The sequence below is a fragment of the Atta colombica genome, unplaced genomic scaffold, assembly GCF_001594045.1.
Source record: "Atta colombica isolate Treedump-2 unplaced genomic scaffold, Acol1.0 scaffold55, whole genome shotgun sequence".
Taxonomy (NCBI): Eukaryota; Metazoa; Arthropoda; class Insecta; order Hymenoptera; family Formicidae; genus Atta; species Atta colombica.
The window spans coordinates 2819724-2844548 of NW_017259545.1; the positions used below are offsets into that span (position 1 = coordinate 2819724).

A 24825-nucleotide genomic window follows, 5' to 3' on the forward strand; every position below is an offset into this window, starting at 1 on the left:
GGTCAAATTGCAGTCGCCGCAATGGCGCACTCGCGGAGAAGAACGGAAGAGGAATGGAAGCAACGATGGAGAGAAAGAACAGAGAAAGACAGAGGAGATGAGTGGAAGAGTGTGGATTCAGGGATGAAAAAGGCGTCGTTCCGCGGCACGAAACAAACGTAATTTAACGTGACGCCCGGCTCATTTCCTTAATGGAATGTTTCCTTTGCCCCTGAGAGATATTATGCATCGTCTGTGGATTACGGACGGAAAAATCGCTCTTCGCCTTTCTCTCCCCCGCCCCTTGTTTTTCGTCCCCTCCCCCCCTCCACCATTGTTCGGAGAAACGCTCTGTAAATGCGCCGGATCGTGTGATTCTCTCTAGCGCCGCGATGCCGCCGCGATGCTCGCGCCGATGCCGATCGATACCTCGGACAGTTTCGCTTTGTGTCGTATATCACACAGAGTGTATCTCAACGGTATCCTTTACGCGGTTTCCACGTGGAGATCCCTTTCAATCGTGCGACCCCTTCCACCCACGCTCTTCTCCCCTCCCTCCCCTCTTTCGCTATGACGCGTGTTTAATTCGTGTTTGCCCCTTTATCCGCACTACCCGCGTAATCTGCGATTTATAATAATCTCTGAAAAAACATGTCGAATAGATCAAAGATAAACGCGTCCAGCGGGAGCTCGTCTCGTTTTGCTGGCTGTTGTCGGTTCAGAGAGAAAGAGAGCACGTATGAAATATAGCAGACGGGAGAGCTCGAATGTATGGAAGCTCGAACGTAAAAGCTGCAAAAAACGGCCTGCGGCCTTTTGCCTCTATATAAAAGTTTCTATCCGAAGTCGTTAATTCCACTATTAACTGTATTTCTTATCGTCAAAAGATATTTTTCAGTAAATATTCGCAATTTATCTTTTCTCGGAAAAAGAATTAGAAAGGAAACCGTAGACAAATCGTTTTTAATCGTCGGACTTAAGTCCTCAGATTAAAAGCATCTTAAAATAAAGTACTTCTACCTTTGTACCTATAAAAATTCTGTTCGATGTCGTTAATTCTATTGCTAACGCGTTTCTTCATAAAAGATATTTTTCGGTAAATAGTTGCAATTTATTTTTTCTTGGCAGAAGAATTAGATAAAATCGTAGACAAATCGTTTTCAATTGTCGGACTCAAATCTCCAGATTAAATGCATTTTAAAATAAAGTAGAGAATCGCAAGAGCGACAAAAGTCTATATAAGAAAAGTCTATAGCGATATAGACGGTAAAGCTGTTGTAATCATACAAGTTCCGCTTTGAATATGTTCTAATTAGCTAGAATCTTCTAATGAGTCTGAGTCTCTCTTCCGACGAAAACAGACTTTTCCCTCGCGAAAGATCGCGAAAGGATGTTCATTTTGAGAACGATTCAGGGCGGCTAAGTTAAGGAACACAAACTTCGCTCCATAATTTTCAATCCAGCATACGCGATAATCGCTGAATTAAGGCTCATATAATGAAAGGAATAAGGGACAAAGAATAACAGATTTCAATTTACCAGAAACTGGACAGGGTTGTTCAGTTTCTGATAGATTAAATAAATTCCTAAAATTTCATAAACTTTCTCCTGATTTTCTTTCTTTTCTTCCAAACAAAATTTCATTATCTTCCTTAACTTTCAATAATATTCCAAAATCGTTTACATTTTCAAAGGTATCTACTCTCCGTTGTCCAAAGTTTGTAATCTAGGAACACTACGATACTGGATCACCACGATGCGATTACGCGTAATTGTATACGCGTATATCTTGTCAAGTCTCTCTTAGAGCGATAGCCAGAGTACTTTGGACATAATCGCCGTATCTCAGGAGCTCCGAAAGTTTCCCCGAGTTTGGCTCGTTAGTTACATATACACGGGATATTCTGGCGTTGATGGCAGAAGACGCGCTCATTGAGAATTTTAAATGAATTGCGCCACCGAAGAAAAACTCTCGCGGTAAAGAAACGGACAATTGTCGCCATTGTGCGAAGTTTCGGCGCACAAAGATGATGGTCGTGAGAAATAAAAGAAAAGAAAATAGGAAGAGAAAGATAGGTGGGAATAGAAAAGAGCGAATAATGCATTAATGCGGTCCATTCATTCAGGAGGCCGAACTGCGAATGGAGTTAATGAAGTTGGCACGCGCAGTTGTTATATTAATTAATGGAAATAATTAGCGATCACCGCGAGTTCAACGTTTTCTGATAAAGTCCTAGCTTTTCTCGCGGAGAACAATTGCGGGTGTTCGCGAATGAGAAAACCATTCGATCGTCGTTTAAGAGTGAAAGGAATGTGCGTCGAACATCGATCTATTTTGTCATTTAATTCGCACGCCCGCTGCGCGTGCAATTCGTCTGATTCAATTGACAGCCGACAAGGTATTGCGAGCTAAAACGTTTTGTGCATGATTTTGGTACAAAAACACATAATGACGATCCATTTAATGAATAGTAAATCAAAACTTTACTCCAGTAAAATAAAGGGGTTAAAAAATATTCCAGAATTATTTATTAAGATACGTTTTCGCCGACAATTTTGTCACTTTAGTCACTTAGCGCTCGAAGTGTCCTCTGCAAATTCCATGTTTGCGATTTATAATTCACAGCTGCGACATAAAACGACGAAAGCGGAGATAACCAGGTGACACAATTTGCGCGATGGCAGACACGACAGTAAATACCTTAACGATGCATAATTAAAACGGCAAGTTCGCCAACAAGTCCGATCCCGGACGCGATCGCCTTACAGCGGATTACATAAAACTTCGCCCGTCCAGACGTTGATCCCACCACTGCGAGATAGATCCAGTTCCGCCAGCCAAACACCGAGGGCTTAGCGGCTCCGGTTTTTGCGACCGTCATGGCGTATAGATACGACGGGAAAGGAATTACGAGAAGCCGCCCGTGTTGTTCTGCGACATCATTTGGTATTCATATGCCGATGCTCGCAAAACATGTCTTTATACGTCGAGACACAGGGAATAATGTATAACGGAGAAGAGTGAGAGGAAGGGAAAGTATCTATTGCATACTGCATGGTGCTCTGTATATCTCTTTATGTGTCGGGAGTAACCAAACAAGATCTTATAAATTAACATGTTCTATAATACGGATTATAATGAAAATAAAAAAGGAAATAAAGAGTCGATAAAAAAAAATCATATTCATTACATTATGCTGTTTATACGAAGGGGATTATGTTCAGACAACAAAGAAAGCAGCTTTGCAACTGCTATAAAATTCTTCAATATGATTGGTTTATACATTTAGATTCATAAGGAACCAAAGACAAAGACTAATCGTATTAAAGAATTTTACAATAGTTGCAAAGCTGCTTTCTCTACTAAACGCAGCCATTAATATCGGAGTTGTCAAATTCCTCATTCTAAAATTCCATAACTTCTCTCTCATTTCCTTTCACGATTTTCCCAAAATTTCATAACTTTCAATAATATTTTGAAATTTTATGTATTTTTTCTTCCTGATTTGAAAACCATTAAATATTTTGTTGAAAAATCAATTTAACACAGCAATGTAAATTATTATTAATTGACACTGTTTGCATTTTTAATATAAATTAGTAGCATTTCAAAATTGCGTAGGTGTGATATACATATGTATAATAAACTTCTTTAAAGACAAGAATTTTATTTTAGAAAATTTTGCAAAATTTCTCTTTTTTCCTGATTTCCCTGATTTTCAATTTTGTGGCAACTCTGAATATATATCCTCTGTCCGATAATGAAACATTACACAATCAAACAAATGAAAAATGTATCCTGAAACAATGAACATGAGAGAGAGAGAGAGAGAGAGAAGCTTCAAACTCTTAAAAATTCTCGTACCATGGAAACAAAAACACGAAAGCTGTCCGCAAGCATTTGTCCTTGCAATTACCGACTTCCGAACGTTTTTCGATTTCGGAAAACCAGAGGAGTTTTTGGCGAAAGCATTCGACTAATCGCGTAAATGTTGGAAGGAGCAAAGACTTCTTCGGTTTCACTTCGATTTTCTTTCTCACCCTCGTCTTCCCTTCTTCGCTATATCTACAGCCTCGTTTTCCGCGATTGTTCATGTCGGAAAAGAAGTCGGGCGATCATGAGACGAAGACGGGCAAGAAGTGGGTTAACTATCGCGCGATCTCCCCCGAGAAATAGCTCGTAATCAGGAAAAGTAGATACGGACGAGAATTCTCTCTGCTTACTTTTTTACCGTTTTTGTTTTTCAAAATGCTTTGAAATTATTTGAGGACTCTACGCTATTAATCTACAGAAAGTAGATATAAGTAAAAATCAGGCAATGTGTCTCATTTAGGTGAAACTCCTTCAGATAATTTTTTACGTCGACATAAAAGGATATTGTGCATTTACGTTATACTTTACACAGAAAGAATAATTTTACTGAAATTTCTAGAAAAAGATAATAATTTTGTTAAACTATTAAAATAATTATATATGAAACTCTCAAGCGTGATAAGCAATATTTCTTTATACATGAAGTTCAGTGAATTCAAAATATTCTTAATATATGCTTGTACTTTTTAAATTCTTTGGAATAGAATCTCATTCTAAAGAATGAGAAAAACGTTTCGAAAATTGAGAGTGGATCAATTTTCAATTTTTAAGAATGAGATTTCGTTCAATGAAATTCACTCTAAAAGTTTTAGAGCATTGTAATATAAATAAATCACATTTTTAATATCTTGCCTTATTTCTCTGGCCAATTTATATTATTAATGATAAGCAACGTTACAAAAAATTCTAACAAGTTTGAGAATCCTATATATATTATTTTGATAATCCAATAAAATTATTTTCAGATCTGCCTAGCTAAAATTTTAGATATTTCAGCAAAATCGTTCTTTCCGTATACTATTAACGAAATATTTCTAAAATCTTACATCATTGGACATACGTTCTCCCGATTCTGAAAGATGTCGCTTTTTCCCTGGGATTCTGGGGATTCAAGAAATGTCCGCTGAGTTGGAAACGATCATTAGAGAATTGCCGACGTTCGTTGCAAGGTAGCCTTTTCTTTCTTTCCACTCTTTCGCGCAGTTTTTTCCCCAAGAAATGAACGTGACTGAGGATTAAGCCTCGGGAGATTATTAATTGTTAGATATACTATCTACCTACATTCGATTGCGGCGGCTTTTTACGGAAGCGTGTCACGTGGCTCGTTTACGTCGCGATCGGTGCAGCAAGCAGAAACATGAATACTTTCTGTCGCGGAAGTAAACAACTACCCGTATCAGTTTTTAAATATTTATGAAACGTAGTTTGTAGAACGATTTGTATCTCACGACCTACGTGTGCGCGTACTATATGTATGCGTGAGTAGCTTTATGTTTATCTACTGGCATCCATACGACAAATAGGAGAAAATTATGCAGTTCCGAATGTCTATAGACATGATTTACAGTTTTATAATCCGACAACAACAATATGGAAGAAAATTCTGTGGATTGGATACATGATATTAGAAAAAAATTGTAAAGCAAAGTACACTGAGCGAAAAGTGTTTTAGTATTTATAATTATAATTATTATGATTCTTATGATTATTATTAATATAATTTTAGTTAATTTTAGTTAATAATTATGTGTTCGACAAATATATCTATAGTTGGCACCGAAAATTACTATAAACTATATGTAGTAATTATATTAGATGTAGTAAAAAGAAATCCATTATTTTTGCATAAAATTGAATGGAAAAATAATGGATTTCTTTTTACTACACCTAATATTATACTGTAATGTAGTAATTATATTATACTATATATAGTAATTTCAATTTTATAACAATAATAACCAATTTATATTTAAATTTTGGTGTCAACTATATATTTGTTATTATTATTAACTTATAGTTATTATTATTAACATTACAGTAGTGACAACCATCATTAACATGTAACTATAGTCACAAATACAAAAACTTTCTTCTCGTGTATTTTTAAATTTATGAAAATTTCTCTAGAGATATGCGCTAAGATAAAACGATTGTCAGCATAATGCTACAAAGAAAAAAAATGTTTCATTAGGATTCTAAAAATGCATTGTAAGTAAATATAGGTTATCGAATACTGCACATCTTATCTTTTATGACGCTTAAACCGAAAAAATAAAATCAGTACTTTTTAAATGAATCTCGTATAAATTATTTATTATGCAAACTTATTATGCTATCCTTTCTTCAACTAAAAAATTAGATTCCTGGAAAATTTGTATTTTTTAATTATTTTATTTTCTCTATCTATTTTATCAATATTTTAATTGTTATATTAAGAAAATCATTTTAAGGTGATAGTAATATTATGATTTTCATGCAATAAATCCTTTTGGAGTTTTATATTTGGAATATTTTTCGATATATTATCCTCATATTAGGAACCAACAATTCTTTTGAAATAAAATTAATATTTTGATTTTTAAGTAATCTTCCAATTAGGCAGTAAAAAGCATTTTAGCGCTATATTTATTAAAATAATAATCCAACGGGAAAAATACGAGTTATCTTTGTTATCTTTTCTTCTTACACGACATTCAAAGAAATCTCTCCACATTAAAACACTTTACCGTACGTTACGGAAATATACTTATGGTACTTATACATATACGTATAATACTTATATTAATTATGTTTTTTGCAAAAATTGAAGATTAAAGTGGAAACATTGTGATTTTCTTAATTTTTCCTCTTTTCTCTGAAGAAAAACGCTGTGTCGGATTTTCAAGATTTTGCTCCGGCATTCCTCGTAGCTCTCCGTCGATCCTTTTTTGCTGTCGCGCTGTTTGTTATTATTGCACTTGTTAAAAGCGAGTCCCCGTAATCGTGACACGCATATACGTGCATACACGCGCATGCGAGGCGTGCAAGGCGATTAACTTAATAGCGGCACGATAGCACGAGTTCGCCCGCTATTTAAAGCGGCCCCCGGAACACGATCACATAAATCGCAAGTTTTCAGCCGATAAAATGCACGCGCCGCCCTGCACGATCCTATCCTTTCCCTCCTCTTCCCTCTTCCCTCTTTCCATAAATTAAACGGAGCTAATGCGCCACGACCGATACGAAATTGGATAGCTTTAATGTAGATCTACGGCCCTCGCGCGATTCCGAGATTAATGCCAATCGTTTCACGATGTTCATTTCAGCGGAGCCTTTAAATCGTTAACGATTAACCCTTCGTATTCCGATTTGTCCTAAAAAGAACGTACAAAATGGAAAAAATCCTCTGGTAAAAATAAAGGTTTTTAAACCTTTAAATGGATAAGTGCAATAACTATAGCACACCCCACACGAAAAAAGACCGATTTTGCTAAGGATCATCAAAATAATTAGGTATACACTAAATAAAATTTCTGATTGAAAATGAACAAACCAAACGATTCTCATCATCAATCAGAATTCTGGCTACGTCAAAATTTAATAGAATCAATCAAAAAATTCTAATTTGTTCATTTTCAACTAAAATTCTAATTAATGCAATTAGATATTTTTTCCAATGTAACTAATGTTCGATTTTATTGCTAAAACGTCAAAACTTTTTACAGCATTTTCGTCATGCATCCTATATAATTATTTTTTATGATGGTCCAATAAAATCATTTTCAGCTCTGCATTTAGCTACCTTTTTAAATACTTCAGTACAATCCTTCTTTCATGCACAAGTATACTTTTCTTTAAAAAAAATATTGTTTTAGAAAAGGAAAATAAAAAGTATTGCTCAGATGTTCAGAAGTTTTAGTAAGTTCATTATTTTTATTCTTCTGTAGTCTATCTCATAAAGGTATAACTAATGTGTAAATTTAACTGACTATACATTGTTAGATTTCAAAGAAGCAATAATTTAAACCCGTAAATTAAATAATTTTGTTATTCTTAACTTCTATGTACTTCAAAATGTAAATCAATTCATTTCTGTAGTTAGTTTCAAAGTAAACATCATATTAATGTATGCATTTAGTGAATAATAAATTAAATTTGAATCAAATTTAATAATAAGAATCTTATAATTCAAATTTAATACATTTTCTTCAATTAAATTGTTTAATTCTATTAAGTTTATTTGTTTATTATTATTACATATTACGTGTTAAACGATTATATTTATAATTATTAAATCTGTTTCATTCGAAATTAACAATATATTGGTAGAAGTAGCGACTATTTTCAGAAATAATTAGAAATAATTCAAATTGGATATAATTTGATACATTTGATTATGAATTAATAGAATAAAATTAAAATTCTTTTTAGGTGTTTTAAGCTCTTATCAGCTGCGTACCTTTAGTTAATTGTCTATTTACTTAAAGGTTAAATGAAATACTGTTGACGAGACCACACACATTTCGTGATCTTAAGGAATTTAACAACTCGCAACGTTTATGCAAACATACGTCACGATCTAACGTCTTCGAAACTATAGATGCGTGCTACTCTAAAAATACGTTCATGCTTTATTTACTGTTCTCGAGAAAGGTTAATGAACGAATATCTTGATATCCTCACACACACACATATATTGCAATGAGTTTCTTAAGGCATGAACTTTTCGAATCTCTCCCGCCTATAGGGTGATGTCTCATGCGTGCGAGTCGCGATGAAAGATTCAGAACGATTATTCGGATAGCGAGAAGCGGAAAGGCGGTTAAAGTGCTGCCGAGAAACATTTCCAAGGTGCAGAGCGTACGGGTCACGTTTTACGGGCTCTTGCTTGCAAAGGACTCACGATATCGTCCAACCGGGAATGTCGATTTCCATATCAAACGCCAATGTGATAAAACCGCTCGGAAATAAAACGCGGCATTCGAAATTCTGGTGACGATCAGAAATCGTGAAACCGCGATTAGAACTTATATACCGATAATAAATTCTCGGGGAAACTTTGCTCAACAGACAAGCGATATTTATTACCATCTTTCGAGATGCTCTCGACCATGTTAAACGTTAACGGTTGAACGATAATAATTTCATGATTCATTTTGAAGTTTACCGTGAAGGGAACTAAATTATCTTAAATGAAATGTTGCATTGAAAGAGCAATTTTGCTGAAGAATCTAAAAATTTGATTGGATACAAATCAATCAATAATTTTGTTGGATCATCAAAATAATTTTTTAGGAATTTTAGGTTGTTTCGATTTAAAGAAATTTTCTTTGCTATACGATTAAAGAAAAAAATTTCTTTGAATTGTAAAAAAATTTTTTTGATTTAAATATTATTTTTTTAAATCAAATAAATTTTATTTGATTTAAAGAAATTATTATCAAATCCAAGAAATGATGTTCAAACCATGATTCTTTCTCTAGGTGTAAGCAATGCTGCAAAATGTTTTGATATAATTGTCGTCCTACTTAATTGTTTTGATGTCCAATAAAATATTTTTCTGTATCTAGTTAAATCTTTAGATTCTTCAACAAAATTGCTCTATCAATGTGGAGGACAGATCTTTCTCCACGCAATTTCGCAATCGGTTCACATCCACGCAATATTCCACATTATATTTCGCTCTCAATTCTGTCAAGCAACGAATCAGGCGCGTTTTTTACCGAGAATTTTTATTCCGAACATGTCACGTTCCAAATTACCAGAGTAGTCGGAAGAATTAATCTACGCCGCTTTATAGCGTCACATCATTGTAATAGCACGTCGTTTCCCTTAATTATGCCGGAGACGCCGAGAATCGTAGGATCCGTCGATCATTAAACGAGATCGTTACGTTCTCTCATCCGTATCTTCTACCCTGTTCTTCGTTCTCTTTCATTCGAATTCGACCTATCTCTTGGACGTGTATCTTTACGAGGATAGTATCGCGAGTATAAAAGCGGAACGTCCCGAGATGAGATCTCAGGCAGCTGCGCGTCGAGAAAATTCAACGGGATGCTGCCCGACGAACGAGCGAGATCCACGAGCTTCGATAATATGAAAATAGCGCGAATTTTTACGAGCGCGGCGAAATACGAAACTGCTCCATCGCTTCCCGTCGTCTCTCAGGCGTGTGTCGGGCGTGTGAAGCCGAGATGTCGATAGCCGGGAAATACGAGGTGTCACTCGGAAATTTCGATTGCCAACATGAAACGCGATACCGCGGAACGTGGAAAAGACGCGAGAAAGCTCTCGGAACGGACGATATGCGCGTTAAGTTAGATAAATCTTGGGTTCTTGGTTCAATATGAGAGTTCAAGAAATTTCAAAAGAGAGAATCTATTTCTTGTTTATCGCCGTTTTGACGCGATGACAAGGAAAAGATTTTGCTGAAATATTTAAGAATTTAATTAAGATATAAATCTGAAAATAATTTCGTTATAAATCATGAAAATAATTATACAAGATGACTATTAGGATTGTGTCACAATTAAATGATTATCACTTCGCAACAAGTGGATTGAACAAAATAGAAACGTCGTTTGTAGAGGAAATTTGTCGATTTCATTTAAGTAGTTGTACAAGCTAGCTCATGAGTAGCATGAATGTAGAAAATGGCGTTTCAATTGTTTTGTTCAGTCTACTTGTTGCGAAATAGTGACCGTTTTGTTCAGATACAAACCTAATGATCACCCTATATACTCAAACATGATGAGCATCCCATAAAAAGTTTTGACATTCATAATAACTATGTTGGAAACTAATATAAAAATTTTTCGAAGTATTGCTTGTAATTTAACTAAAAAAATTACAAGCATGTGTTAAATGTGCAATGTTTTAAAAAAATTTTATATTCCAACAATCAGTTTGAGTTTCCAACAAAATTATGCTGATGAGTCAACAAAATTATTATTAGGTCTGTATCCTCCTGGGAAATTTTAGATCTTTCAATAAAATCGTTCTTTTCGTCTAATTATAACGATAAGGCATTATAACAAAAAGGAAGCGTCTCGAAAGTGTAAGAGGAGAATAATTAGAACCGCCTTCGCCTCGAAACGCAGACGATCGCGCGTTTACACCCCGGCTATATTTAACGTGTCCTATTCGGTATACGAGCGGATACGGATTTTATCGTTTATCTGCGGAATCGAGAAACGCAGGCAAATACGATCTCGCAATTGGAATGGCAAGATGAAAGGAGCTGTAGCCAGTAGGAGAGCCTAGCCCGCGGAGACGCGTGATAGGGACGCGTGTACTGCACGCACGCCCGTGTGTGCTACACGCAATGCAGGAAGGTAAAAGGCGTAGGTGGATGGATCGATAGAGCAGGTGGCAGCACGTCGGTGCTCTCCCTGGTTCGCTTCCGGCGCAGCGGAGTGTCATTGGACTCTCTCAGCCGATCGAACGAATTGGCCTCGGCACGATTGTGAGAAATAATAGCAAGGCTAATTCATTCGGAGACGTGGGGCAAGTAACGTAATTATCAACGATCACGACTCATTAAGATACGACGCCGTCCTAGATGGTTTCTCGTGACTTGAATTTCCGACGAAAGTGCACGAAAAGTTGTTGACAGTACAAGGAAAGAACAATTTTGATGAAGCATCTAAAAATTTAGCTGAATACAGACTTCAAAATAATTTTGTTTGGACCATCAAAATAATTATATAGGACGCTTAAATTGATATAATATTAAATTGATAGAATATTAAAACTTTTTGCACTATCATCAATACTTAAAAATAATAATTATTATCTACATAATTATTATTGCGATAATCTAATAAAATTAATTTCAGATCGATATTCAAAGAAAAAATTGGCTGAATAGAGCATAGTATTTTTTTAATTAGTTGCAGTAGCCAATTTTTGGTTGCGTTAGCTTATCGAAATTCTACACTGATATAGATTAACGCAAAAATTGGCTGCTGTAATAAAAAATTGGCTGTTACAGTCAATTAAAAATGCTATGCTATATTTTACCATCTAATTTGCTTCAGCAGTAGCCATTCTTTTCTTTCAATATAGTTACATTTTTGGATATTTCAGTAAAACCTTCTTTCTGTATAAATACAATAAATATGGAATATATTATAATATAGGAAATATAGGAATAATATAGGAACATAATAACTATCAACATATTAAGTGAAATAATTATTTTCAGATTTGAACACTAAAAAAAGAGCCTAATAATAGCTGCTAAATATTGAGAGAAATAACAATCAAATCTTCGGTTAATATAAAAATAATCTTTTACTTTTTTAAATATTTAATAAGTATTAGCAAACGGTTGATTATATTATTGTGTTTCATAAAACTTATTAAAAGTATGTAGATATATATATACATACATATATATATAAATATAAGTAAAAATTATTTTTAATTATATTAACCGAACATTTGATTATTATTTCTCTCAATATTTAGCAGCTATCAGGCTCTTTTTTTAGTGTTCAAATCTAAAAATAATTTTATTGGACCAAAATTAGGATGCTCAAATATGATGAGCAATGTAAGTCTTTTTTTATATTTTAACAATCAGCTTGAGTGTCTTACATAATTATTTTGATAGTCTAAGAAAATTATTTTGTATTTAGCTAAAATATATATCAAACTAAATTTTTAGATATTTTAGCAAAATTATTCTTTCTATGTGAAAAAGCAATCTCGAATTTAAATTGAACAATATAGATATTCTCAAAAGACTCTTTTCTAAAATTTCTTGAAAAAATTACCAGGAAAAAGATTCGATCGAAAGAAGACAAAATAAATATCAATGAGAAGCTTCACAAAGACTTCTCTTATCTAGAAGGCACTTATTCTTTATGTCAAATGTTAATTCTGTACCAACAAAGCTTGGTGACACAGATTCATTTATGTACATTTTAATACAGAGTTATTCAACATCGTGACGCGAGGCACGCAACAACTGGAGCACGTAAAGAATTTACTTACTTTGCGAATGTCTTCTAAATTGTGAATTTCCGGCGACAAACCACCGTGTACGCAGAGGAACTGTTGGTTCATGAGGGCGGCGAGCGGCAAACAGTCGAAGGCATCCATGCACGCGTCGTACACCCTCTCGGAGTATTTTATTTTACCTGAAAGCAAAAAAAAAAGATATCCAAAATTAAAATAACATATTAGAACTTTATCCACGCGATGAAAGTATTTCGTAATTTCTATCAGAGCTTTATGGCATTTACAATGATCGATACGAATGTGTCGAGGACTACTTTCACAGCTTTCATAGCAATGAAATGAGATGAGAACACGGAGTTGACATGTCTAATCTGATGTTCGGCGAAAAAGTCGAAATGGAGGAGAAAATAAAGGCGACGCGAGGGAGTCATGAGGAAAGATCCTGACAAGGCGAGGCGAAATACGCATAGTCGGGCATGGACTATTTCGCGAACGAGTCGTAAAAAGAATGGCGGACACACGGGGGCTCTATTTCACGTCGCAATCCTCGTAGAATAATGGATACTCTCCAGAATACGGAGAGAAGCTAGCTGGGGTCGTCCACGCCTGTTCTGTGTTCCTGAAATTTTGCTACGCGTCTCTCCTCCTCGCAGCTTTTCTCTCGCCATGCGAGAAGACCACGAATGCAACCGACAGCCCGCTCGTCTCGCGCGAGCGATAAACCGCTCCGGCAGATAAGATCCGGAGCGGGTAATTGTTGTCTTATTTCTAGAGTAAAACGGACCAATTCTGTGATACGGATGAAACCCGTATTTTCTCTTTCCTCTTTTTCGATTCCAAGTTCTGATTACTTTTATAACTAACTCGTATGACGCTGTTTCACATGAAAATTGTAAAACTTTAACTCTCCGAAGGATATCGTAAGAAGCTCTTCTCAAGCCATCGCTCTCTGTTTCTGACATGTTTCCTGTTAAATGTGACCTCGGAAATTGACGTAAAGCGAGCTGTATTTACTACATAGAAGGAGGATTGTCGAATCACTGTTCGAGGTGACGCGCGAAAAGAATTTCCTACCAATAAAGCGGAGTAATCTCGACAGGATAAAGATTTGTCGGCGCTGAAGCTAAACGGATCGTCGCTCGAAGTTGTCACTCGAGGACCTCTACGAGATCTCGCAAATGAACGACTAGTTGGTGGACGTAGGAGCCTCTTTGGGGTTGCGATTGAAGTATTGCGAAACGGATGTCTGTAATATCACGCCAAGGACGGACTCGGCGAAGCTTTCATGTCTTGAGATTATTAAAGCAGAGAGAAATAAAGAGAAAGACACCATTGTGAGATGTCTAACAAAGACTAATCGACAACATCATAATTAAACCGACAGATAATTAAGGAAAGTAAGATTAATTGTAAATAATATAAAAATTCGCGATTGAGGTCAACTAAGAACGATTAAAAACAATCTGAAATAAATTTAAACACAGATTATCGAAACTCTTATTGGATGAATAGAAAATATACAGAGTATATTTTCTGGTAGGCGCATGAAATGTCATATTATTAAATTATTCAATTCTCAGGTTTTGATACACGGAAAGAATGGTTTTGTTAAGTATCTAAAAATTCAGCTAAATATAAATGTCAATACAATTTTTTCTTGGATCAAATCGTTATGTAAATCATTTAAAATGATTGCAAAAATGTTAAACTTTTTTGCAGCATTGTTATCAATGTTTAAATTTATCACGTAATTATTTTAAATCTTTTTTATTCCTGCAGCACTATACTTCATTAGAATTCTCTTTCTTGCTTTTGTCAAATATCAAACATACATATCTCATTTTAAGTTCCAAAAGTATATACTAGTTCAATCTTTTAATAGTCCAACAAAATTATTTTTAGATTTGTATCTAATCAAATTTTTAATTACCAGCAAAACCATTCTTTCCGTTTAATCAATCCTAATTAATACTGTGATATATAAAATTACATTCTATCTATTTTGTTAAAAATAAATGTTAAATATAAAATAGTATAACATTTTGTATCATCCTATATCTTGTCCATCCATTTGCAAGAAGTATGCAACGATTGTTGATCTTCACAGTATTTTATTCTATCCTCGTGACTATTACGCGAAACACACGCTGCGTATCACGACAAAAATGACGGTTCTGGCGAAATCGTTGGCAAATTAATTGCACGTTCGTCTCCCATATTCGCGGACAAACGATCGTTTTTGGCATCGAGATTCATTTCGAAACGATGCCGTCGCGATCTTGGCGCGCGGCCATCGCGTCCCGGCTTCTAGCGCGAAAAGCGACAAAATCGTTCGGAATAATGTGTTTCTCGAGCTCGAGCTTCGGCATGCGACTTTCAGAAAGCGCGATCGTTAAGTTTCCAGCGTCGTGCACTACTAGATGGAGCCAGATAAGAACAGTTGTAAGACAATCGCGAAATAAGCACTGTATTCTCATATGGATTATAACTGAATATAATAAAATATATAATAAAAATATATAATAAAGTATAATATTTTAGTCTTAGCTCTTCAAAGAGCTGATATATATAGTTCAAAATTTGTAACACTGTGCAGTCACGACAAGTGAGACTCATTTAATTTTTGATAAATGAAAGACACTATAATTAATTTTAAGGAACCAAGATGACATAACTGCAAAAGAATAAATATCAAATTTATTTTAACACCAATAATTTAAATTTACAGATGTACTGTGAAAAATATAATTAAGTGGATCCAATAAATCCATCGATTTATTAATTCTGGCGGGATATAAATGCATCTAAGAGAGAAAGGAGAATTTTGCTGAATGTCTAACTTGTTGCGTTGATTGATGACAATGTTGAATAAAATTTAGCAACTAGTATGAGCGTTCTATATAATTATTTTGACGGATCAAACAAAATTATTCTCAAATCTGTATCCATATATAGTTAAATTTTTAGATACTCGAAAACCGTTCTTCCCGTAGCTCTATTTATTTTAATATTTTCATACAGGATCGAAGCTGCATCACCGTGTATTACGCTAGTCACGACGTAGAAAAATGATATATTTGGGATATACGAAATATATGATGGCAAGGAGCAACCGCGCATTTATCTTGATAGAACCGATATCGAACTTTTCTATACGTCACGGTTAAGCGCGCTACATTTTTCTCGCGTCATTGTTACTCGAATTGGCAGAAAAATGTGCGCACGACAAATGTTGGAAAAACGTCGGGGAAAAAAAATGCGGGTAGGATCGCGCGAACGCGATATATTATCACGACCTACTGCCTTTCCCTATACAATATTATGCCTGAGTTTTACATAAGACGCGATAGGGACAAGCTCTCACATTGTTATAATCCACAATGCCCGCTGCGGCTACATTAATTTATATAAAAAAATAAATGTGTACGATACTCTGACAGTTTATCGGAGTTATATAAAAATTTCTGTTGCATTCGTTTTAAAGAGAAGGAAATAAAACAAAGAGAGAGAGAATCACCGCCGCGCTACCCCCATTTCTATGCGAGCGTGCTATCGCGACTTCGTATCGCGAGGAAAAGCTTGAACCGCTGGAGATAATCGCAATTTTCTCGATCGGCTGGCACGTGAATGTCGGTATAATATATAGCGGCGAGTAACTAGGCCGCGTAAATAGGTGGCTGCGAAAAAGAAGAAAACGTGGAGAGACGTGGAGAGGGCGCACCCTCTCGCTAACCCCCGCACGGGGTTCCCAAACGTCCGCCAATAAATGCACGGCAAAAGCTCCGTTAAAACGATGATTAAAGCGCCGGCTGGTAACGTGCACGCTCGTTGGAATTTTCGTGGTTATCGCGGTTATTAAATGCGCGCGGAATCGGGGTCACGGTGCGTGCGCAAACGAGCAAATTTTTGTCGGGTGAACACCCCCTCCCTCCCCCTCCCCTCGTCGGATGACTCGCACTCCGTTTAATATCGCAGGCGGAAATGGCATTATGCCGGTTCTGGATGTAGATATCTAAGAGTAAATTAGAACTGTTCTTAAAAACAAACACCCCTCCCCCCTCCCCCTCCCGGGCACGAGAATGGATTCTAAGCAAGAAGATGCGCGAAGATGAGAAGTGAATCCATGTTGTTCCTTCTTGACGTTTACTACAAGATACCTTTTTACGTTTGCAATAATAATAGAGCTGTGAGGGTGGAATATAAAAGATGACGGGAGGGATGTAACATCATGTGGGACTGACGAGACAATAAGGCAGCATAAAACGTTTAATAATACATAAAATGTATTTAGAGGCAGTTAAAAGCGCTATACGACGAATTTATGTCCGACGTTCGTATAATCAAAGTATCATTAGGATACCGGGTGGATTTACTTGCAAGTATATAAGTACGTCGTAAATAATATATTATTTTTCACTCTTAAGTTTTAAAAATAAATGAATTGACGTCCTTTCTGAAATAAATTGCTGCTAAATTAATCAGACTAAAAAAATCTAATAATATATTTACCAAAATGTATTTTGTTTAGCGTATTGATGAAATATTTAAATTATCTAACGTAATAATAAGTAATTAACTATTTAGTAATTAGAAAAAATAATTAGAATAAATAAGTTTTCTGATTATCACACCAAAAAAGTGACAACTCTTTTTGATGGAAAAAGTTCAAAAGTTTGTAAAGTACATGAACAAAAAATAACACTTTTTAAATCAAATTTTTATAGTGATTAGTTTTATTCAAAAAAATATCTGCTGTTATTTCACTGGTTTATTCTTTTGATACCGTATAACAATGTATTATTAACTAAACGAAACAAAAGGATGAACATATTCATTAGATGGATAAAAAATAAATATATATTTTAAAAAATGTAATAAACAAAAATGTATTTTTTAAATACGCGAAAAATATTTGTAATCTTCGAAAATCATATTTAGTTTCACATTTCTTTGAAATTTAAAAATGATAGACTTAACACTGGACCAGTACTCAACCAGTACAATTAGCGCAACGATGAGCGAGTAGTAATTGTTAACAGATGAGAAAAGTGTGAATGGAACGCTTGTGTTTTATAAATCTCATTAGCTTAAAAAAAAAGGTGACTCTTAAAAACTCATTTTAGACAATAGTGACTTTTAGTAATTTATCAAAAAAGATGAGAAACAAGTAACATAAATGACTGGATTAATAGGGCTGAATTAATATTTAGAAAAGTAAAATTAACTCTTGATTGGTTTAATTAATTATATTAATCGAACATTTAATTCAAATTATTTCAAATTATTTGCCAATTCAAATTATTTGAAGCCAAAGCTTTATAGCATTTTCGACTGCAGTGAATTTGAACGTGGTTAAATTAATGACGTTGCATGCTCTACTATTGGTTGATATTACATGCTCTACTAATAGTATGTCATTAATCCAATCGAGATTGGTTCAACTCTACCGCTATTAATTAATTATCATCTAAGTTTGATTATTATTACCAAACATTTTTCAGTAACCAAAGTAGAGACGTTTTTTCAGCCTTAATTAGCTTCGAAAAATATTGTCCCTTCGGATCTGTCGCTGCAAAGATGTCGATGCATCTCTCGCGATGCATAGCTCGGACACTCGCGCATTAGACGCAGGCGGCGTCTCGCGGAAAAGTGTATCGATCGCGGAAAATTGTCCGATACTAGGTCAACCTAGTATTTGCAAGGCGCCCCCGCTCTCCGTCTCGGTTTCCCCAGTCGCGTCGTTATAACATTTACGATATGAACGACAGGACGGGAACGAGTATATAATATACAGTGTGATTTCCTCGTATGATGATGCAGGCAAATACCGGCTCACTGCAGAAAGCGCGGATTGAACGCGGAGAATCGCCGGAGATGCGTTTCGACTAAAGGCAATCATTCGATTTTTTCACACGTCGAGCTTTCATTTACCGGCTGCACGTACAAACGTATACAGATGGATGAGAGGATACGAGATGAGCAGCTGCAGTCCGACGTTAAACATGCTGCAAATCTGGATCTTCTGGTATCCATGCGTATAAATTGCACTAGGGCAGAGCCCACGTAATGTAGCGTAAACTCACGCGATTAATGTAATCCCGAAGCTCGTTGGTTACGAACAAGCTCGAACTTAAGCGAAACAACAAGAGAGCGAGAATCGCAAGCGTTCCCTAAATGTTCGGCAAATGTAACGTGCTGCCGATGTCCGGCGGTTTACGATCTCGTAACTTATCCGACGTGAGGTACACGTGATCGAAGAACTATGGGGACACACGCAGGTCACAAGGTCGATGTTGCACACGCAATACGAGTTATCGCTACGATCGAGTCTCGTTATTGCAGTAACGTTTTTACTGCAACATGGTACAGCATAAGTATAACACATATCTTTTTTATTAATTCCAGAGAATTTTCATAACATAATTTTCTACTTTTATTTTATCTAAACGGGACAATTCTGTAATATGTAGAACAAAAAAAATAAGTATGTGAATATAAATTGTAACAAAACTGTAAAATATGAATCGTTTAAAATGATATTGTCACGCGATAGTAATATTTATACTCTCAACACGATGCGATGGCATGAAAACAAATATAAAGATAATATAAATTAGCTCCATTACGAATTCCGTTAATTAGGTTAAATATATTCCCAATATTACGCTTACACAATATTCTACAAAACAATATGTTTATTTCTGCATTTAAAATTAGATTCCAATATTTATGCATGAGGATAGTTTATTTAGGTAATTAAATAATACGATATTAATATTTTTCATACAAAATCGATAAATTACACAAGCAAAATATTACTTTGAACTAACAAGCTATTTTTTGTAAATTTTTTTAAAAAAAAAAACTGTATATTAAAATGCTTCATAACATGACATAACTAAAAATAAGTTGAAATGAAAAAAAATTCAATACATTCGTGATTACTCAAAATTTCAAGATAACGATTTGACTTGCATCATTTTTAGCCTCCAAAAAAATCTGTAGAGAAACACCTTATCTGGTTCAAAGTAATTTAAAAAAATATTTTTTGTAAACTAGTGTTATCTTTATAGTTAACATTATGTTTTGTTCGCCGTAAATATATTCATCTACGAAATTTACATAAATTAACGCTTACAATTTTTATTCAGCTTTTGATTTTCTTTCTCGAAAACTATGTTTTGTTATTTAGACCGTAATTACGACACACGCGTGTACGTCAGGAGCCGAAGCTCCTACCGAAGCCTCTACGATGTAGGTAGGTAGATGAGCTGCATAAATTTCGTCGCCGTGCAAAGCTAATTCACCTTACGAGGTAACACTCCGTCATAACTAACGTGGCGGAAGACTTAATTTGAGTCGAAAATTATTAAACAGGAAATAATTTCTTATTACGACGCAAAACAAAAGTGGGCCATGGTTAAAAAGCGTGCAACACGAAGCGATATAAAAGATCCAACGACGCGGAGAAATGAATATTTCGAGATTGGAGGGAGAAAGAATGGACGGGCTTTCTTTCTTGCAAATTTTTGAAGGAAGAAAAAGATTTGCAGTCTCCATAGATTGTAAAACTGCTCATTCATGATATATTTTTTAAAATTATAAATATGAATACAAGAGAAAAGCTTACTTCCTCTCGAAGAGAGTTTACTTACATTCCTGCTTAAATGTGAAGTATTCCGTGAGATGACGGCACTCGTGGTTACCTCTGAGAAGGAAAAGTGTGGTTGGATGGCACAATTTCAGCGCCCACAGGTATAACACGCACTGAAACAAAAACGAACATACATGTTAGCTAAAGGTAATTCATCGTATAATAACGTTAATACTATTTCGTAACCGTTAGATATAAACTAACTTATATATATGATCGATAATATATTTCGAAATAAATATTTTTAAAAACGTACTTGTAAATATATAATATTAGAATTGTCTTTTATATGTCAAAATAATGTATAAATTAATTCATTTCTGTGAGTAGTTTTAAAGTAAACAACATTTATGTTAACGTATGTTCTCATTAAATAATAAATTCTTAAGTAAATTTTAGTTTTCTTGAGTTAAATTATTTAATTCCATTGTTTTACTTAAATTAATGACATATTGAGTAGAAGCAGTAACAGCTTATAGAAATGATTAAAAGTAACTAAAATTAGGTATAATTGACGTTATGAATTTAAATATATTCTGTTAAATAATGTAAGCAATCTCTTGAGTGTTAAACAACATTTTGTTATTTTTAACTTTTATATGTAAAATATAATTTAATTTTTGCATTTCTATAATTGTAACGCAAATAACAGTACGCATTTAATAAATAATAAATTAAATTTAAATTAAATTTAGTACATATTCTTGAGTTAAATTGTTTAATTAATTATTTTAATTTAATTAATGACATATTGATTAGAGCAATAACGACCTATAGAAAAGATTAAAAATAATTCAAATTGAATATAATTCAATATCATGAAATTAATAGTTATAAAAGAAATTAAATTGTCAATAAATTATTAATAAACGATTTATTAATACATTGAATCATAAAAGAATTTTCGAAAAACGATCAGTAATATGCCAAAGAGTCTATTATAATGTCAGCTTAAATGATAAAAAAAATGTTTTACGAGGAGAAATGGAACAACCGCCAAAAACATAAATATTCAAATCAGCTTGCGATTGTACTGCATCGACAATATCACGATCCTCCTATTAAATTGAAACAATTCGTCTCTCATCGAGCGGCTCCAATCGTTCGAAGATCCCCGGTTTGATCGGCATTCCTCCGCTTTAATTGCAGAACTTCCGTGTCGACATGAATTCGAGCGACGTACTGCCGACAGATTGCATCGCAGAATGCATTCGGACCTCGTGAGATTCTCTCCGTAATTTAACGTGCTATTAATCGGTGTTGGTCGAAGAGAGATGAGAACTAAACTCACAACTGTTTAATTTCCTACTTTCTTCTCTCCTTTTTCTCTCTTTTTTTATTTGTATATTTTTACTTTTCTTTTATTTTTGTGTTCTTAAAAAACTTGTAGAATAATAAACGCCTTCTCTCTCTCTCTCTCTCTCTCTCTCTCTCTCTCTCTCTCTCTCTCTTTCTATTTCATTTTCTCAATGCCATACAACGATGCCATTAATAATCCTGAAACGCATAATAGTGCTTAAAAGTGAATATTTTGGCAACGGAGACTTTACCAGCAGTTCTCAGCAAAAATGAATCGGGTGGCGAAAGCCATGACTTGCATTTGGCTTGCGTTTCGTGCACTCGATAAAAACATATTGCATAGTTGCACAAGATATACGTATTGTACACAGGGTGAAAATTATTTAATAAACATGAGAATTGCTCGCCGAGACTCAAGAAAAGATAAATAATAACAATGAATAAATCACATAGAGCTTAAATATATAAGATGTTATTGACTGTGTGTTATAAAATAATAAAAGTATAGATAAAATATTGAATAGCTTGTCTCGATCGTGAAATATAAAAGTTCGAGTTTTGAACTATTCTTCGATGGAGCGATCGGAATTGTCGGAATTTGGCTGTTATTCGAGGCGAAGTGCGTTACGCGCGAATGCATCACTAATTAATATTATTCGTTGTAACACACAGACCACTGACCCGCATTAAATTGGCAATGGCCGTTGCTAACGAACGGCGGATTTCGCACGAATTTTGTGTCCGCGCTAATTAGCTCGCTCGCTCGAATGTGGCGGGCCATAATGACGACTCCATTAACTTCAACACGGTTTTGGATAGAAAATGGGGAGGGACAGGGCGCGATTTCGTCGGGCCTTTTATGTGATTAACATTTGTCCCACATTCGTTGTTCGCGGCTATTTAATAATCACGGATGACGCGGCACTTTTAAACAGGCTTAATTGCGCGCATGAACAATGTGAATTAAAGCTTTTATAGGCACCGCACGTTCGTCGACAATTTTCTCGCAATGTGGAAAATTTGATCGAACAATCTTGATATCATCAATATGTAAAATGCAATTGTATCAAACGCAAGATTTCTTTACCTTGTCAATTTTTTAATATCAATTTTAACTGGCTAGAGAATTCAATGGAATCTAATATTTCTTCTCATAATTTTTGAAGTTTTCAATGTATTTCGAAAATTAAATTTCTATTCAACGATATAATAACAATTTAAAAATGAAAAGAATAAATTTATCCTTCGGCAATTCGAAAGTTTAATTTTAGTAACACTCCACATTTTCAATTACTTACGACAAAAACTTGTTGATATTTCATCATTTTTAAAAATCATCAAAAGATTGTGAAAATTAAGTTAAAAGTAATCGAAAAAAATCAGTAGAGGAAAGATGTCTTAATTTTAGAGTTACATAAAAAATTAATACAAAAAATGTAACGCTGATACAATTTGCAAGCATTTTATTTCTTCATTAAAATTTATAGCATGTCAAATTAATATCTTTCAATAAATTTAACCTTTATGCTATGGTTAAATTAATACATTTAATTAACACATTTTTATAAGATATTTTTAACAATATCCAGTGTGATAAATACATGACAAAACGATACAGTGTGGAATCTCCAAAGGATTAAAGGCAAAATGAAAAACCAACTCGATATTATTATTCATTCTGGAACGATTTTTCTCTTTTAAAAAGTTAATCTTTGCCTAACCTACCGAGGAAAGGATAGTTGAGTGGCCCTTCCCAGTCTTTTGCGACTGCAAAGCGTAAAGGGGGAGAAATCTCCGAGAAAAAGTTGAAAAATATTCTAGCACCGTGGTCTTACGTAAGGTAAAACAGATGTGATTGCGATTGAAACCGCTGGACCGGAACATTTAACCTTTGTGTATCAAATCGATACCATGGAACTACCAACATCGTATCGCGGCTCGGCTCAGTGGGATAGAGGAAAAGAAATGTCACACATTGGTTACATAGGATATTTATCTCCCGCTCTCGCATCTCATAGGATCGCACATCATGGCAACGGTTAACACGTCAGCGGTGGGGTATCGATACACAACGCGGTTTTTTCAATTTTGCATGACGCCGCGCTTCCGAGAGCGAGATAAATCCTCGGATCCGTAAAAGCCAGGGCGCCGGCAATTTTTTTTCTTAGACTTTCGAGGTCAATTATTTTCTCCCTGCTGACCCGATCGACTGTCTACCGTCATCCGCCCCTCGCATCGTTCCGCGACCCTTCTTCCTCCACCATCCCTTTGCGAAGTCAACGGAGCGGCTGCTCGTTCTCGCCTTGTCCCGGCCGCTATAATTACACGCGAGGGCCCTCATTGGCATTGTAACGAAATAACGCGCTCGTCCTTCAGGTTCTACCGCGGATCGCTCGCGAGCGACACACTCGTGCTCTCCGCATCGGATATATAGGTCCCTTCTAAGGGCCATCACACAAAATAATATGAACTGTATAAACATAGCATAAGATCGCTAGGCCAATAAACATCTTATGCAAATCAATATGGCATCTTTTTGTCAGATAATCATTGATCTAATTATTGGTCTTGTGCTATGTTTATACAGTGCAGTTTATGCCATTTTGTGTGGTGGCCCTTACATGATGATTGTGCGAAACGCATATAAACGTAGATTGACAATTGAATTCATACATAAGATTATAATTCTTTTTTATTCTTAATTCAAATTTGTTAAGTTCATTCGTCGTCCAAATTAATAACATCTTCAAGGCGGAGAAATCCATTTGCGTTTATATTCCAATGATGTTCCCACAGTTAGAGAAGTACTCTCGAAACTCTTCAATTGAAATAGTCAAGATACCGATTGAAACTTCTTTTTCCAACTTAACAAAGATTTGTACTACTTAGAAATACGATGCTTTATCTTCGTAAACATTTTCCAATGTTTTCATAATTTCTTGGCTATTCTTTTAAAGATTCTTTTCAATAAGAATTTTGATAGTGATTCCTTCAATACCACTTGAGATACTCAATGCAATAAAAAGACGCCTTTGCTAAATGAACAATTATCTACCATATATATATATATATA

At 34.9% G+C, this 24825-nt stretch overlaps 1 protein-coding gene across 6 annotated transcripts in view; it reads right to left on the reverse strand.

The window, feature by feature from the left end:
* The window catches only part of LOC108691979 (serine/threonine-protein phosphatase 2B catalytic subunit 2-like), a 158942-nt gene that overhangs the window by 33991 nt on the left and 100126 nt on the right, over positions 1-24825 (reverse strand). For all 6 annotated transcript variants that reach the window (XR_001931944.1, XM_018200027.1, XM_018200031.1 and 3 more), the window contains exons 4-5: positions 20455-20566; positions 12833-12978 (exon numbers count right to left, since the gene is read on the reverse strand). Coding sequence is in view for 5 of the 6 variants with exons in the window: in XM_018200027.1 (XP_018055516.1) it covers positions 12833-12978; positions 20455-20566 (258 nt within the window). In the remaining variant the exon portion in view is untranslated. The remainder of the gene's footprint in view (positions 1-12832; positions 12979-20454; positions 20567-24825) is intronic.